This window comes from Plectropomus leopardus, chromosome 22 (genome assembly GCF_026936395.1).
Source record: "Plectropomus leopardus strain MGB_pleo_1.0 chromosome 22, ASM2693639v1, whole genome shotgun sequence".
In the NCBI taxonomy this organism is placed as follows: Eukaryota; Metazoa; Chordata; class Actinopteri; order Perciformes; family Serranidae; genus Plectropomus; species Plectropomus leopardus.
Genome location: NC_142197.1, coordinates 24,667,770 through 24,685,607, shown reverse-complemented (window position 1 = coordinate 24,685,607; position 17,838 = coordinate 24,667,770). Strand labels below are relative to the sequence as shown.

At 38.2% G+C, this 17,838-nt stretch overlaps 1 protein-coding gene across 3 annotated transcripts in view; it reads left to right on the top strand.

Annotated features, from left to right (window-relative positions):
• Nucleotides 1–17,838, top strand: part of arhgef39 (Rho guanine nucleotide exchange factor 39) — a 72,775-nt gene that overhangs the window by 1,131 nt on the left and 53,806 nt on the right. For all 3 annotated transcript variants that reach the window (XM_042511453.2, XM_088072781.1, XM_088072780.1), the window contains exons 2-5: nucleotides 2,625–2,796; nucleotides 4,969–5,063; nucleotides 11,644–11,764; nucleotides 16,630–16,748. In XM_042511453.2, the coding sequence (XP_042367387.1) occupies nucleotides 2,647–2,796; nucleotides 4,969–5,063; nucleotides 11,644–11,764; nucleotides 16,630–16,748 (485 nt within the window). In that variant the 5' untranslated portion in view covers nucleotides 2,625–2,646. The remainder of the gene's footprint in view (nucleotides 1–2,624; nucleotides 2,797–4,968; nucleotides 5,064–11,643; nucleotides 11,765–16,629; nucleotides 16,749–17,838) is intronic.

The following is a 17,838-nucleotide window of genomic DNA, read 5'->3' as shown; positions in this document are numbered from 1 at the left end:
CATTTGTGATTGCGTTTTGGTGGTGTTGTTGCAGTTGAGTCATGAATTGTGCTCTTAAGTCAAATGTTCAGGGTTCCCATGTTAATGGAAAACTTGGAAATTCCAGGCCTGGAAAAGTCATGGAATTTGGAAAATTATTTAGCACCTCAGGGCCCACTTTATTATTACACAGACTCTTATGGCTCTGCACAAAAAATGTGCTTTTCAAAATTAAGTTATTAAAAATATTATACATTAATATAACTTTCTACTTTTACTGGGTTTATCTTTTAACCAACATCAGTCCTAATCATAAATGTCAAATATTCACAACTTTTCAGAACTTTAACCCTTTAAATGCTAGGCTTTTGTCATGATGTCAACATATTTTCAGATGAAAAAAAGAAAGAGCTATTCTCAATATACTACATGCTAGGTACTTGTTTTATACATTATTATTTTTTTGGGCAGTGTTAAATACGCACACTTATACTGCTCTGCACACAAAATGCACTTTATATATTCAGGCTATAAAAATATACAATGATATGATTTTCCCACATTTAACTGTATACTTTATTTAACGTTACAACAGTATTTTATTGAACTATATAATAACTTGATTTTATGGCAGTAGCTACTTTATTTGTAGTTCATTTAATAATTTTGTATTTTAGTAGTTTACAGTAGTTAAGAGGAGATTTCAAAATATCGAGATATATATCATGTATTGCGATATAGCCTAAAAATACTGCAATATTTTTTTTAAACCATGTCCCTAAGCCCTAGTTTGAAATGTCCTACCAGTTATAACACTTTTAGACAATTAGTTTAGTTGAGGTGCACACAAAGGCAGTTTGGGTCGTTCAGTGCTGGCTCTGTGACAGACTTTCGAGGTGTATTGTTGGACTGTAGCTGAGCTCCTCACTCAGCCACAGTGAGACTCAGCGTGTGAGTGTCTCCCTGTGGGAGAGGTGTTCCCTGGTTAGCATTGATCAGGCCCTCTTGTTTACAGTGCGGGGCTCCTCAGGGACAGTGCAAGGGGTTAATTGCTGCTAAAGCGCTGCTCTCTGCCCACTCCTCGCTCTGCTAATACAAAGGAGATGACACTAATGAGGGAGTGCAGGGAGGACACTGCCTGTCCGCGGCTGGAGGTCAGCTGGGGGAGGGTCTGAGCATTACCACAGAGAGAGATTGGCATCATTTATTTTCCAAGGTGTAAATAGTGACAAGTAACTAACACATGGCTGCATCTGGTGGTTATTTTACTTTAAAGAGCCAGTTCAGCACAAAATGAAAATGACATATTATTTCACTTACCTTTAGTGCTGTTTATTAGTCTAGTTTTGATGTGAGGTACTGAGTGTTGGAGATATCATCTGTACAGATGTCTGCCTTCTCTCCAGTATAATGGACTAGATGGCACTTGGCTTGTAGTGCTCAAAGCTTAAAAAAAAACAAAACAAAAAACATTTGATAAACTCCACAGCAATGTCTCTTTCCAGAAATCATGACCTGGTTACTCAAGATAATCCACAGACCTTGTTGTGAGCAGTTGCAGTTTCATGTAGGACAGTGTTTTCCCATTAATGAATACAGTGAGACTATGGCTAGTGAATCGTGAAACTAAACCGTTCATTCTGCTGGGCCTCAAACTCTCTTTCACTTACAAAAATCTGCAAATATCTTCTCTCATCCATCGATCTGATCAGCTGTGAAAGATCAGTTATCTACCCCATGAATGACAGTTAGCTGCGAAGGAGATAAAAAGAACTCCACCTGCTGGGCTGCATTAAAGGACCCAAAAAAACGTCAGATATTTGAGTGAAACCACAGAATGCCCCTTGCCCCTCATCTGCTGCCACCAGAGATACACAGGCAATCTGTGGGAAACACTGTAGGACTTTTTTTTTTTTTTTTTTTTAACCAAACTACACCTGCCAGCTGTTTGACTGTGCAGAAGGAAGTGTGCATCTACTCATAGATGAGAGACTCGTGCTTGTGACATGGCATCTTCCAAGGCCGAGCTGTAACTTTAGGGAGCTCATTGATTCTTCAACACAGTGATTCAGATGGTGGGTGTAGTTTGCTGAAAAGAAAATAGTTCCAACATCAAACTGCTCACAACAACGTCTGTGAATTACCTTGAGTAACCGGGTCATAAAGACACATTGTGGTTGAGTTTTTCACATGTATTTTTTTTCTAGTTTAATTATATTGGAAAGAAGGCAGCTTACACCAAAATTATCTAGACTGACAAATAGCACTACAGATAAGAGGAAAATATGTAGTTTTCATTTGGGGTGAACTGCTCCTTTATTGATAGCCCCCCTTTAACTGAAACTGAATCTTTAGAGACTCATTACAGATTACTGATCACTTTCCCGTCGCTGTTTTTGAGTTAAGTTACTGTTGTAGAATAAACTTTTATAATGAAGGGATGGCTGGTACTAGTGAGATTCCACAGGTTACTTTAGATTTTATACAGTAACTTACTGCTTATTAACTGTCAATACAGACAAAGAAACCACAGCTTCACAAAAGCTTTTTGTTTTGAAAGTTCATACTGATTTGTATGTGGTGTCATGATTAATGTGATGCCAGTCTGTGAACCTCACCCGGTCTTTTTGCTTGTGTCTCTGCAGTGTCCTCCTCATCACTGTGACCATGAGTTTCTCCCCCGGTCCGTCCGGCCCCCCCGGGTGCACCAGTATCCAGGAACAGAGAGACCGCTGGGAGAGAAAACGCAGCCGAACAGCCAAAGAGTTGGTACAGACGGAACAACGCTACTGCCAACAGCTAGAGCTGATCACCACTGTATGTACTGCAGCACTCAGCAGCACCGGTTCAACCTGAGAGGGGTTACACTGTTAACTGTGTTAACTGAAGCAGAAGTGACAGACATTCAACATTTCACTTCTCAGTGCTGGGTCTGTTTTTATATCTAATTTACACATCATTTTTATATTTTATTAAAATGTCCTATATTAAATTACATAAAACATTATTTTATTTTTCAAAAAAAAAATGGGGGGAAAGGCAATTAGCAACTTGGTAAGGAAATTAATTTTTATAATTCCATATTTAAAATAATGTCACAAAAGTCCAATAATTTTTAAGCACTTTTTAGATGGTAATTTCTTTATTTTTTTAATCCTTTAAAACCTGGATTGATTTTGTTGTGCTGTGCTCAGATGCCTTTCATAAGCATTTATACCTCTGGAGAGAAAAATGGTTTGATCTCTTTTGAAAATATGGGAAAAAGGCAATGAGCAACTGGCAATTGGCAAAAAATTGGCAAAAAATAGAAATAATAATTAATAACCTCTAAAATTAGCTGTGGGGATATTATTAGATATTATCAAAAATATATAATTATATACAGGAAATATATATGATAATTACAGGAAAATTTACATTTCTTTATTTATTTTTACACTTTCTATTTGTTTATTTTTTACCTTTCTTACTTTTCTCTGCTTATTTTCAGATAATTTTCATGTAAGTACTAATTTCATGCATTTTTGTCATTTCGTTTAAGTTGCTCATTACAGATAGACATCAGTGCAATTTGCTGAGGTTTCAAAGGGTTGTTTTTTAGAAATAAAAAGAAAATATATTTTTTTTGTATTTTACTAACTTTCAGGTAATATTCTTTACCTTTCTTCCTGCATTGTCATGTTTGGTTGATTTCTTGTTTTGTTGCTTATTGCCTTCACCCCATGCTTTTTATAGAAATCAGGCCAATTTGCTGCAGTTGCAAGGGGTTAAACCATGCAAAGTGCACTCTTACTGTACAGTGTATTAACAGACTCAAGGTAGCATTCATGGTTCTCTTCCTCCCTGTGGAGAGAACAGACTTTCCCACCCACCACTGCAGCCTCATTTCTACACAATTACTCACCCTCCACCCGTTCACTTCAATTAGGAGTCATTTTAGGCCTAATGCACATTCAATTTGCTAATCCCATTTTCACTTCAAATGACTTGAGACCGGCACAGCTGTCGCTTTATTGTGAGTGTTGCGGTGCAACAACATCCCTCTGTACTGGTGCTTCATACAAGCCATGCAGATATATACAGTACTGTAATGTTAACAGGCAGCCGGGCTGCAGGGGAAAAAAACAACTGGAGTTAGTGTATGTTGTGTGCAGCTTCTTACATGTGCTCTGTTTGTTGGGAGAGTGATAGAGATGTCAGGATTGAAAGCACCTCTTTGTCAAACCAAAAAAAAGTATTTTAATAAAGGCATATCCAATCAGAGACAGCCCTTTCCTCTCTTATTAACCCTTTGAAACCTGAAGCAGCATCACTTTTTTTGTGCTGCTTTCACCCGCCTTTTACAACTATTAAACCTTTAAACCCCAAGCAAATTGATTTGATTCCTTTCAAAACAGGAAAAAAGGCAATGAACAACTTGGTGAGAAATTATACACAAATTGCAAGAAATGAGTAGATTTAGAAAATTATTTTTAAAAAGCTAGGGAAAATGTCTACAAAAAAAAAGAAAAAAGCTGGGGAAAAGCTATATTAATAATCATCATCATTACTTATTTAAAATTATGTCAAAAAGTCTCCATATTATGAAGGTCTTCTTTGAATGCCTTTTTTATTTTTTACTTGTTTTTATAAATTTTCATGTACTTTTCTCTACATATCTTTCTGGATTAATTGTTTTTTGGTGGGTGTATTATTTGTTGCTCAAAAACTATGTTTATAGCATATCATAACCACGTATTTCAAATGATCTTACAGAATTATTATATTTTTTTCAACACTTTTTCAACATTGTTCCTTTTTTAAAATGTTTTTTTTTCAGATAATCCTCATGTGCTTTCTTTTTTATCTCTTTATAATTTTTGTTTTTTTCAACTTGTGTTGCTCATTGCTCTCTTCCCATGTTTTTGCAAGAGGGAAAATAATTTACCAAAGGTTTAATACAAATGGAAAGCATCATTGTGCGTCGCTGTGCTCTCTTGTTTCTCACAGTACTTTGTGGAGATTTTGAAGGCCAAAGGAACCCTGAAGCAGGACATTCAAGAGAGCATCTTCAGTTCAATTAAAGCCATCCATTCAGTGAACCAGTAAGTATCCTCTGAATAATTTACACAATATCTATGGGAAACTGGGAGGAAGATTAGAAGTTTGTCTCTTGCTTAAGACCGCAGACCAGATAAACTGTTGCCAAAGCATTGTCCTTATCTTCTCCATTAGGAGTCAGTGATAACGTGTTGCAGTGTACAGGCGTTCTCTCCCCTAGTGGACTCATTAACACGTATAAGGAACAATCAATCCAGGTGATATCACAAGACAGTTATTGTTACCATAGAAAGTTCACGACTTGTCGTTGCCGACCTGACCTGCTGTTGAAGATCTCAGAGGGAGGGAGCTGAGAGCGGCTGATCTCACCGCTCGTCTAGACGTCACATTGATCTCGATGTCGAGGTGCTGTGAAACTCCAAATCTACATGCGCACTTGAAAGACTTCAAAAAGTTTGGTGATATAAATAAAAGGCCGACGTTTGAAGTGAGTACACGTGTACATGCTAAGGCGCCGCATTCAGCCGTCCATAAATCAATAAAGTAGGAAAATAGGGCTCATGATGGGTTTTTGAGAGCTGATACCAAAAGTGATGTTTTTGTTTCAAAGCAGTCGGACTGAAACTTTGATCATTTCTGTGTCCAAACATAGAGCTTTTACAGTATCTTTTCTTACTGTGGTGTAAAAGTGCAAGAAACTGTTTACTTTCTATATTTCTGCCTTTTAAATAAGTGTATAATAATAATAATGATAATGCTGATAATAATAGTACTAATAATGACAATAATAATGATAATACATCAGATTTATATAGCGCCTTTCTTGAACTCAAGATCGCTTTACAAAAAAAAAATAATAATAATAAATATATATATGTATATATATATATATATATATATATATATATATATATATATATATATATATATATATATATATATATATATATATATACTACTATCACTAATAGTAATTATTATGATGATAATAATACGAATACTAATAATAATGATACTTCTACTACTACTACTACTACTAATAATAATCATAATAATGATAATGATAATGATAATAAAAATAATGATAATGATAAGAATAATAATGATACTACTACTACTAATAGTAATAGTAATGATAATAATGTCAATGCAAGTATTTCCTTCAGTTCCTCCTTGGCCACATATACCCTCCTTTGCATTTTTTTCCAATCTTGCATGGATCAACAATGTATTTATTTATTTTATTTTTTTTGCGTTAGTACATCATACGGTATGTACACTGCGTTAATTAACTCCCTAACACTCCTCACTGGATGCTTCTCATGCCAGGCTTGACAGACGACAGCACGCAGCCACAGAGCTCAGCCATTACGTAATGTCAGCTGGCGTGTAATGTGGACAGTTGCTCTCTAAATCTCTCCTCCAGTCTAAACACAGTGGCACAGACAAAACACACCCAGCTGAGTATCAGCCAGCACAGCTTGACAAACTGTGCAGCGAGTGGCTGGGATACCTTTGATTGGAAGCTCCATTTCCAGACTAAATAATGAGTGGTGTGGGCTCCCTCAGGCTCTCATCCTCTGCAGACTGACGGGCTTTCTTGTTGAGAGTGCTACAATGAAGATTGAAGTATGAATTACACAGTCTGATGTATTGGATAAATGGTCCTGCAGTTCCCATACATCTTCATTATGAGCCCCTTATTGAATCAATGGTTGAAACATAATGGCAAGCACTCCATTTAAAAACCGCTCCATGGAGAGACAGTGTGTTAGCGCGAGACTGATTTACCACCGCTCAGTGATTGATTATAGATTTCCCCATATTCTTTTCACTTTCTTTCACTCTGACATTTGGTATACAGCGACTATCTGTACGACGGTGCCAAGAAGACTGGATAATAACAGTGGTGATAATTAACTCTCGTAGATGGATATGTGGGTGACTTGCTCATCCGTTGTCACACATGAAACATCAAGTATTACACATTGTAAGTCTTAATGCATTAAACAGGCTCATTATAATCAAGGGGCATGTTGTAAAAGGCTTCCTGCTGCGTCTGTCTGCAAGCACACTCTTTTAGTCAAATTGAGGGCTGGGTATCAAACCTGCTGCAGCTAGCTTTGTGGTAGTGACTCAGATTTGACTCAAGGTATTAAATGTCTGGTCAGATTCATAATTGTTTTATATCCTTTGATGAGACTTTTAGGTTTATATAAAAATGTTGCCAGTGTTAGACTTTTTTATTCAAGCCAAGTTCTTTTATGGCTGCTTTGCAGGGCCGTATCTCTAGAGTCAACATTGGGGGGGTCCAATCCCCTCCTCAACTCCACCCCAAGAAAAACATTCTAAATTTGAAAACTAATTTCATATTATATTTTATTGTTTATCACAAGCAAGTACAGCTATACAGTATACTGCATATACTGTATGACTAGGGGTCGACCGATATTGGTTTTTCAAAGCCAATACAGATTATTAGTAGTTAATGACACCAATAACCGATATTTGTAACTCATATGCATTTACAATAAAAATAAAAATATATCAATATGTCAATATTTAGAATCTGGAATGTGACAAACTCCAACACAAAACTTATTTTAAATGCTTTTAGAAAATGTTAAATCAAAACTAAAACTTCAGCGAGTTCCCTGCAACTGTTTTTTATAAAGTCAAGTGAAATTTGAAATAAAAAAAGATTAAATAAAAATAGCTCCCTGAGGTTTTACAAAGTGAAAGTTCCTCCCATGCGGACACTTTCATGGTACTTTTTAAGTAATTGATTTTATCGCCAGTCACTTTTCACACACTGTCACGCCACAACTGCATTTTCTCGCAGTGAAAAATAAATCATGGATAACTTATGACAGCAGCGCAGCGCTCTCTCTCTCTCCTTTCATGCAGGGCCAATACTGATAGATTATTAGTAGTTAATGTGATATTTGGAATTGATATGCATTTACAAACTCAAACTAAAAACTTTGATTAAATACCCTGAGCAAATGTTTCATCAAAACTAAGACTTTCAACATCATATGCAGTAAGTTCCCAGTAACTTTTTCACACTCAAGTGAAAATTTACATAAAAAATGAATTATAAAAATAGCTCCTTGAGGTTTCACTAAGTAAACGTTACTCCCATGCCATCATTTTGTTGTACTTTTTAAGTAATTCATTTTATCGGCAATCATTAAAATAAAATGCTGATACAGATAATCGGCAAAATGCCAAATATCGGCCCCAATAATTGTCCAGGCCGATAATCTGTCGACACCTACACTACATATAATGAGTTTAGCAGAAAGAGGAGCCCATGTATTTATGACGGTATTGAAAAACATACCTTTAGGATTTCCAAATACCCTGGTAAACTATAATATTGTAGTACCACCCAAGTCTTCAGATAACCATTCATCAAATGATCAACATGATGGAGCTCACATGTAATCCCAGCTTGATGATGAATGTTGTGTGGATCTGAAGAATCCCAGATGTGATAGGGAATCTATACATCTTCATCAGAGGATCACTAGAAATATTCTCATAAGATGATTTCTGCAGCTCGGTGCCGATTCCTACGACAAGTCGCTGATTCTCACAAAAGCAGCAAGAAACCACTTGAAAAGCAGAAACACTTCTGTGAGCGCTGAGCTTGTGAGCTCCTCACAGCGTAATGTTGCTCTGATAGTAATACAACTGTGTCAGTGTGTGCAGAGTGGAGGTATATCCATCTGATGTTTCCGCCTTTATTTACTTAACTCCAGAGCGCGGCGGGAATACTAGTAATGAATTCTGCCTTCATTAAGCTTTTGTTGAGTTACGTAAGAAAAAGCAGACGTGAATATATTGATATGCCACGCCATTCATTCTGCTTTCTGCCTGTTTATGGAGAACAGAGAGCAGGCAGCAGAAGGAGCAAGCCAATTATCCCCAGCTGCTAACATGACAAACAGGAATCAGCAACTTGAAAGAGCTGTCAGCGGATCCAGGGAGGAGCATGCAATCAGCACTGGATTTAAAACAGTGGAGGGGGGGGGGTCAGGATGAAAATAGGTGCAGTCTGAGAGGACGTGGAGTGACATGAGTCACCGTGTTTCATCACAGCATGAATCACATCGTACAGGTCACGCAGAGCAGCAAAATGCCAGTTTATTGCTTTTTTTAATATTCCTGTGTGTGTTTATTTATTTCATTAAGTAGTATTTATGCTCACACTGTGTCCCAACAATTAGTATTCCTCTGTTCAAGACCCCCCCCCTTTCCTAAATGAAGGCGCCTTGGCCTGAATTGCATGGTCGAGGTTGTATCCGCCCCAGATGTCGCCGCTGCTCGGAATTAATGTGGATTAACGTGACACGCACAGAATGCTAATGTTTTCTCCACTGCCGCCGCCGCTGATGGCCAGACAATTTAATTGCTGTGGAAAAAAAAAGTATAAAAAATGTAATCCATAATTTCATATTTATCATAATAGCCTCTGGCAGTGAGAGGGGGAAAAAAACGGAAACACAGTTTTTCCCGCCCTTTGCCCTCGTTAGAACTCTCTCGGCTGCTCCTGCATCTCCTGATTATGAACAGAGGCTACCTTGGCGCACAACTTCATTAAAATCTATTTAAATCAACTTCAACGGCAAAGTGCTCCTTCTTACAGCATGTACGAACAGAAGTCTCTGGGAACATCATTAGAGAGTGGGGTTGTGTGAGTGTGTGTGCTTGTGTGTGTGTGTGTGGTACTTCCTCTAAGTTTGGATAACAAGCTCCTTCACAAGTGTCAACACCCCCAACCAATTGCGTCCGTGTTACTGTAATGTGCCTGACAGGCTGAACGACTGCTTTGCCTCCGCCTTGATCCACTTGTTTTTGTTCCTGAGTTCAGCGGGCGTGTTCTCACTACAAAGTGGCCCCGGGTGCCCTGAAGGTAGACCCCACCGTCTTGGTCCCAGTAAATACGTCACCCACAGGGAGAGGCCCCCTTCAAGTGTCACTACAGAGCCCCTCGCCTGCTAAGGCTCCCATTAACGGGGAAGCAATCCTCTGAACTTTGCTCAACCTCCGCGCTTTTCCTCTAAACATGTGTGCGTTTGCTGAAAACGATGCCTCAGATGTGTTCTCGCCTTATTTGAGCTCCTTGGTTTGCACTGATGCAGAGCAGCGGTGCATTGTCAGGCGGTAATGTGCACTAACTCAAAGTCCAATGCGGTTTGACTGGAGGCTAAATGCTCACTGGGGGGCACTTTGAAACAAATGCATCAGAAATATGTGAGGCACAAAAAAAAAGCCACACATATTGGAGGAGTTACTTCTGCCATGTCCTGTGTGGGGGTTCACTGTGTTTCACTGCTTGTTTGCATGCCCCAGTAATGACTGACTATACTCGATACATTATAGTGGCTGGGTTAGCATGTTGTACAGATATATTGCGATTACAATTTTTGAAAAATTCAAGGATACGTGTGGAGTTGGCTTTGGATGAGGTACTTGTCAGCAGTCAGTGTGTTTGTTCCGGTCGATGGTGGTCCGCACACCCCCAGTTTGGGGAAGCAGACAGGAGTTCCACCACAAAAGCTAAGAAATGTATCGCCGTGGACATGGGCAACAACAAAAAGTATCTAAGCAACTTAAAAATAATCCCTATCAGTTTAACACATTGTCTGGGGGTCCCTTACCCTTGGGGGCCGCTTTAATATTACACACATGTGCGCTTTCCAAAATCAGGCTATAAAAAATATTATACATTAATATTATTTTCTACTTTCATTGAGTTAATTCTTTAACATGCACCAGTCATAAATGTCAAATATCCATTAATCTCTAGAGTTTAACCCTTTAAATACCAGGTTTTTGTCATGATGCCACTTTGTTTTTAGATTTAAAAAAAAAAACACAAAAAATTAATTGTTGTTAATATACTACATACATAGTAGATTTTTCTTTTGATTATCACAGCCTGGGATATGTCAGTGATATGCAGCAACATTGATTTTTATACATAATTATTTTTTGTGCAGTGTCAAATAATCACACTCCACACACAAAATGGACTGCTGGGTGCATTTTATGCACTTTGCATTTTTTGATCATTTTGACTGTGTTCATGCATATGGCATACATTTTAGCAAGATTGTGTGTTTTTGTTTAATCAGTGAATTTTCAGCTCAGCTCCTACAATAAGTCTAAAATACACTGTGGGAACTAAATTATTACATTCAGACTGTTAAGTGTAAAAAAGTATTATTTCTGGGTGTTATTCTGCGGCTTTTGACTTGGAATTTGTCATTTTGACTATTTTCCACCTGATGACGTCTTTTTTAACCAAATTTGGCATATAGAGAAACTAAATGCTATTTCTGCTAGGTGCACTGTCACAACCGATTTTGCTGCTAGTCATTGACATATCCCAGGCTGTGATAATAATAATTTACAGAAATCTACTGTGCATATAGTATATTGAGAATCATTCATTTTTTGTGGGTTTTTTTTCACTAAAAGTTGACTTCTTTTATTTTTTGTCTTACCAGAAAATTAAGACAAAATAAGAGAAATTTAAGAGAATGTTGCTGCATGAAACCCAGTGTATTTTTGTGTCTCCTAGTCTTATGATGTGTTTTTTTTTTTCTGCAGATCTCTGCTGGTCCATCTGGAGAACGGCTACTTCGGCCGAGGCTTCGAGCAGATCTGTCCACAGCTGCACCACTACAACACATATGTAGACAACATCTACAATGCCCGCAAAGTTCTCGGGGTAAGAACGCAGCATTTCCACATGGTTATCACACATAATTATCAGATCCTCCTGTTGCACTTCCAATCATTTCACATGAGCTGTGATTAGATTGTAATAATCCTTGTGGGAAAATTGGCCAGCGTATTCCTCAGTTATTGAACTGAACACACAATAACAAATCCAGAGGTTATTTGATTCTTGGATCCAGACACAATTAGTTCCACTATGTCAGGTCAGTGACGGCAGTTATGCCAAGGCAATATTTTCATGGAAGTGCAATTTAGCATACCAGAACTAGTTTTCACCCAATTAAATTAGTTATTTAGTTTTGCAATAAACTCTAAGTGAATACCAATCTCACCCCTGTTCTATGATAGGTGGTTTCACCAGAAGTTAGATGCTGGAACTATTTTTTGCCACAGTTGGTTGTAGTTACTGTAGTCCATTTTTCCGTAGCCCTGAGCCCTAACTGACCCAGCCAATTGGCGCATACTTTCGGCCCAAACCCAGTCCGACCCTTTGGGCTTTTCGGGACCCATTTGGACCTGTTGGGACTTATTGGGCCCAGGTTGAGATTGAGAACTCTACTTTAGGGATGTCAATAGGTGTATTTTTAAACTTTGAACAAGGGCAGGCTGGCAGCTTCCACTCTTTATGCTCTCTGGGACGACAGCCCCACACTTAACGCAGCAACATCAGATAGATATCAATATTTTTATCACTCCGTGCCAGCGAAGCAAAGTTTTGGGATGTTTGTCCTATTCTCATGAATGTGACATCCCAAGGACGCATTGAGGGTATTTCCCCACACTTGGCATAAATGTCCACTTGGACTCAACAATGACCTGATTGAATTTTGCTTGTCAAAGGTCAAGGTCATTGTCACCTTGCATCTATCTCAATAGTGAATGTGATATCTCAAGAACACCTTGAGGGAATTTCTTCAAATTTGGCAGAAACATGTAAGGCTGAACCCAAATATTTGGCTATTCAAGTGTTTGTTTGTTTATTAGTTTGGTATATGGATTTAATTAAGGCAATCAGATGTTGTTTCTTTTGTTCTTTTTGCAGAGGATGAATTTCATTGCAGTGTTTGTGATTCTGCTTCTGCACCTGTCACACACACAGTGACAGGAATCATCATTTTAACAAACGGTTATTAATGGGTTTATTGACTAAGTCGAGCCATGTTCTTTGTCGGTAGTCAAGTGCCGCAACACAAACATGTGAGCCCTCCCGCAGCTCATCCGGCACCATTTCCTGCAGCACAGAGCAGGTGAATTTCAATATCTTACATAATGAAGACTACTCTAGAACACTGGACACCGATTGCTATACTGATAACTGGTGTATTTCTCATATTGTTGAATTATTTCTTTAAATACTGTAAAACTACACCCTCACATATGTCAACCCCATTCCATAATTCACATCCTGATGTAGCCCGAACAGTGACAGTGATCCCATTGGAGAGGCATCTGTGTTAGTGGTCTAGTCTGCAGGGAGAGACCAGCAGACGCCCTGTTGCTAGCTTTGCATCAAAGCTGCTCAGGTAATATTGTCTTAATTAAGAGTAAGAAAGAACACAGAACATTGATTAGTTGCATTGATTGTGGACAAAGTCCTGCAAGTTTGCATTGATCCTCCTGCAGATCGACATCCGTTAGAATTGACTGAACTGGAAAGCGTGTTGTAGTGACAGGTGTGCTAGTTAACTCAGGTGACCAGTGATTGGTCTTCTAAGCAGTACAAACCAGCACAGTGCCCTAATGAGAGTAACCTGTGACCCACATTAGTCATATATATATGTATGTATGTATGTATGGTATAATATTATAACACATAAGTATATACCACATAGTTATTGTAATAATTTTGTAACATTATTGAAAATATGTAATCATGATAATTATAAATAGTTTTTCCCTAGCTTTTTCTGTTTTTTTCCCCAGACATTTTTCCCTGGCTTTTTTTTTTAAAATCATTTTTTCAATCCACTGATTTCTTGCAATTCGTGCCATTTCTTTCAAGTTGCTCATTGCTTTTTTTTCCCCATGTTTTTGAAAGAAATTGCATCAATTTTCTCAGGGTACAGAGATTAAAATACTTAAGCGTCTTAAAGCAGCACAAGGAAAGTGATTCACTTAAGGTTTCAAAGGGTTAATAGTTTTTCACTGGAACTGTATAGAGATATGATCTTATTTAGAAATTATGATTCAACAAAATGACTTATTGAAGTTTTTGTTTTACATCCATGAAGAGTTTGGTCTCATATAAAGCATTCTCACAACCCATCAGCTATCAGTCTGATGACAAACCTCGTTTGGTGAGGACTAATGTTTTTGGGGTGAGGGCAGTGTCGCCAGTGCATGTCCGGGCCAATACTTCCTCAAAATTGCGGCAGTCATTTCTGATATGCAGATTTTTACAAAAAGCATACAGAGATTGTATTTTGCATCTCTTTTGCTCTCCACACATTCTGTTTACCTGCCGTTCAAATGCACTACTAATGGACTACAAACAGAAACCAGGAACCTTTTGATAAATCTAGTCCTGTCGACTGCACATTCTGTAAGATTACATGTATAACAGTGGAGCACAGTTGATTGCACTGAACATCATTTTGACTATTTTATATGTGATTAAGCAAATATTTCACTTTTGTGATATATTTTAACAATAATAGGATGAAACGCTGCATTTGTGCTCTGTTCTCCACTGCCGTTTATGCCGTCTATTCTAACTCATACATAAGCATGTCATTAAAACGTTACGCCCTTGCCGCCCATGGTCAAGTCTTTCCTGATTTGAGTTTTACACAGATCTAATCTTGGGAGCTGTTACTACTTCTGGTCCTAGGTCCTCTGGCACTGCTAATTCTGGTCCTAGGTCCTCTGGCTCTGAGATCACTCTGCCCCCCCCCCTTATCGGGCAGTGTAAACGTGGCGTAAGATTGCTTAGGGTGGGCTGCATGAACTGTTATATGATACTATGAGTCCTTACTACAGTTGATTGTTGATGTGTGTATAGGTAAGTATAGGTATTTATAATGCATCATAAGCCCCATTAGTCAACCTCTGATTTATAATTAGTCAAGAGCATCCATAAGCCCCTCGATACTTATAATTCATTACAAGTACAAAATGTTTTATGACTGTTGATATAGTGCATCAGTAAGCATTATGTGTTTATGAGTCCAGTCATAAAACATTATCAGTGTTTCCCATTAATAACCAAGACTATGGCGGGGCAAATTAGACTGTGGTGGCCTGCCATAGTCGAGCGTTACTAAAATATGTACACCATTGGGTTATTTATAGCGCAGTACAGGCAGAGACGAGCAGCAGAATGTCAGGCGCATTAAAAGTGAAACTAAATTGTTCATTCTGCTGGGCCTAAAACTCTCTTTCACTTACAAAAATCAGCAAATATCTTCTCTCATCCGTTGATGTGATCAGCTGTGAACGTGTCAACAGATCATTTATCGACCCCACGAGTGACATTCAGCTGCAAAGGAGATAAAAAGAACTCAGCCATCGGATATAAGACTGAGACCACAGATTAGCAGTCTCACTCTACCCCCATAAATTTGTAGGAGAAGGTGTCATATACTAAAGCTGCATCATACAGTGTGTGGCTCTAAATACTCAAGATATCCAACTTAGGTTACTGTTTGTCTGGCTGTCTTTTGGGGCTGCCACTGTACAATCAGAATCAGAACTGACTTTATTATCATTGTACGTGCATACATCGATATTTTAAGCGTTGATGACTTTCAGTGACCTATGCAAAGAGTCGACTCTTTCAGGTGTCTGATTTACATACTCATAACACTCTGACACTACCACACCTCCTCAACCTGATCAGTGATTCCTCTCACACTGTCCCCATCATTCTATATACTCACAACGTGTCAGCTCACTATGTCCAACTCAGGCTGCCACAGCCTTAATGACCAGCTAAACAGCTGTATGTCAGCACAAACACACACACAAACACACACACACACACACACACACACACACACACACACACACACACACACACACACACACACACACACACACACACACACACACACACACACGCGCGCGCGCGCACATCACATCACAGCTGGCATCTTAAGTCAAGTGGCATGCACTGAAGTTGTAAAACAGTAAAACACGTTAGGGCTCTACTCAGGTCTCTTTAAATACAGCAGCAGTGCTTATTTTGATGATTTACAGAAAGGACAAGATAAGGCTTTTTGTCATCCAAATGTTGACATACAATCATGCTGACATGATGTGCAAATGCATATTTAATGACATCTCCAGCCTCCTTCCCCCTTCACCTCCACATACCTCAGCTGGCAGCCCACTGACTGACAACACGGGGATGTCGGGGTCTTGTCAGGCAGAGTACGCACCTTGAAAGTGACATGAGATTCAGGGGTGGTCACTGGTTGTGACAATGTCTGTCACTGGTCTACAGGCTGCATGCAGATGCTGTTGGACTCAATGCATTTGCATGTTCCTGTTGTTGTGTTCCTGTTGATTAGTTGCTAGTCAGAGAGTGTCATAAACAAGGTGTACATGAAGTGTATTGTAGACAAGTGTAAAGGACTTTTTCGCTTCTCTTGAGAAGCATTCAGGGTGAGAACATGGGAGATATTTATCTTAAACCCTGTTTGTTGGTGATTCTCTTGGACGGGGATGGTGATTTTACTATTGCATGTGCCAATTAGAGATTTTGTTCCCAAACTAATCCCAAAATACTTTAACAGCTCAAGAACAAACTCACTGCAAGTAAGAGAAAACAAGTAGGCAAGGAGCTTTGTGTTTTAAATGTACCTGCAAGGCTCTGAAAATAACTCAGCTGCAATGCTTTGTGTTTTGTCTTAGATCCAGCTGAGGAAAAACAAGGCCTTCAGACGTTTTAAGAAACTCCAGGAAGCCCGACCAGAGTTCAACAACCAGAAGCTCGAGGACTTACTTCAACTTCCTGTTCAGCGAATCGATCAGTAAGTTTTCTGTTTTCTCTACAAAGCAGAAGGCCATATGTTACTCTACTTTTTCCTCTAGATACATAAACTTAGTGTTACACCATTTTCTTTTAGCAGAGGGCATTAAATTTATGATATGGGGAATTGGATTTGATGACTTTTACAAAAATCTGCAATTATTTTCCAGTGATAACCTTCCACGTAATTGAACACAATGGCAAATTTATTTTCTGAAAGTGACCTGTTTACATAACGAAGCTCTAACATGCATCTGTTTAGGGCAGCACGATATGACGTTTCATCATCAACATTGAAATGTGCAATAGTCATATCGAAGGTTAAGTAGTCATGATGTTAAGTAAGATTTATTTGCTCAAACAACTCATGTTTGTTACAAATGGAAAACTGGCAAGATTCTCATTTTCCACCATTGATATCAGCTAAGCTTTCCTCTTTAAGACAACCTATGTGTAGAACCTGTGTGTAGAAAAGTACCATTAACAGGCCGGCAAGTACAGCAGACACAGTGACGCACAGTCTTTTCCAAAATTGATTTTTTTTTTCATTGGAACTTAAAAAGTCATGGAAAGGTTTTTAAATTTTGTCCTTGTAAATGTATGGGAACCCTGATAAAATCTCAATAGATCAAAAATTCATAATAAAAACTGTCATAATTGACATTGTTTGCTGTTTGAAGTGTTCAGTCAGCAATTTGATAGGTTTCTTTTACAACGGAGGACCAAAAAAATTGGTCATTCACATTAAAATCAGTTTTGTTATAGACAACCGAGAAAGTCGGGGAAGGTCTCAGTTTTTAATTAATATATCTATTGACAGTAAAAAATGATGAATACATGTAAACAGTTACATACAGAACCTTTAACCGTTTAATAAACCGTTACATTAAATCATATTAAAGTGAAACACTATTTCTTAACAAACTGTCCCATTTTAGTTTAGTGCATCAGATTGGATTTTTTACACCTATGAGCCAGATTAGCCTACATGTATTTCTTTTTGTTTGTTTTGCAAATTATTCTGTTTTATTTTGTCTAATATATTTTGGCCTAAAACAGATGGATTTTCTTCTTGTTTAAGTGTTGTTCCA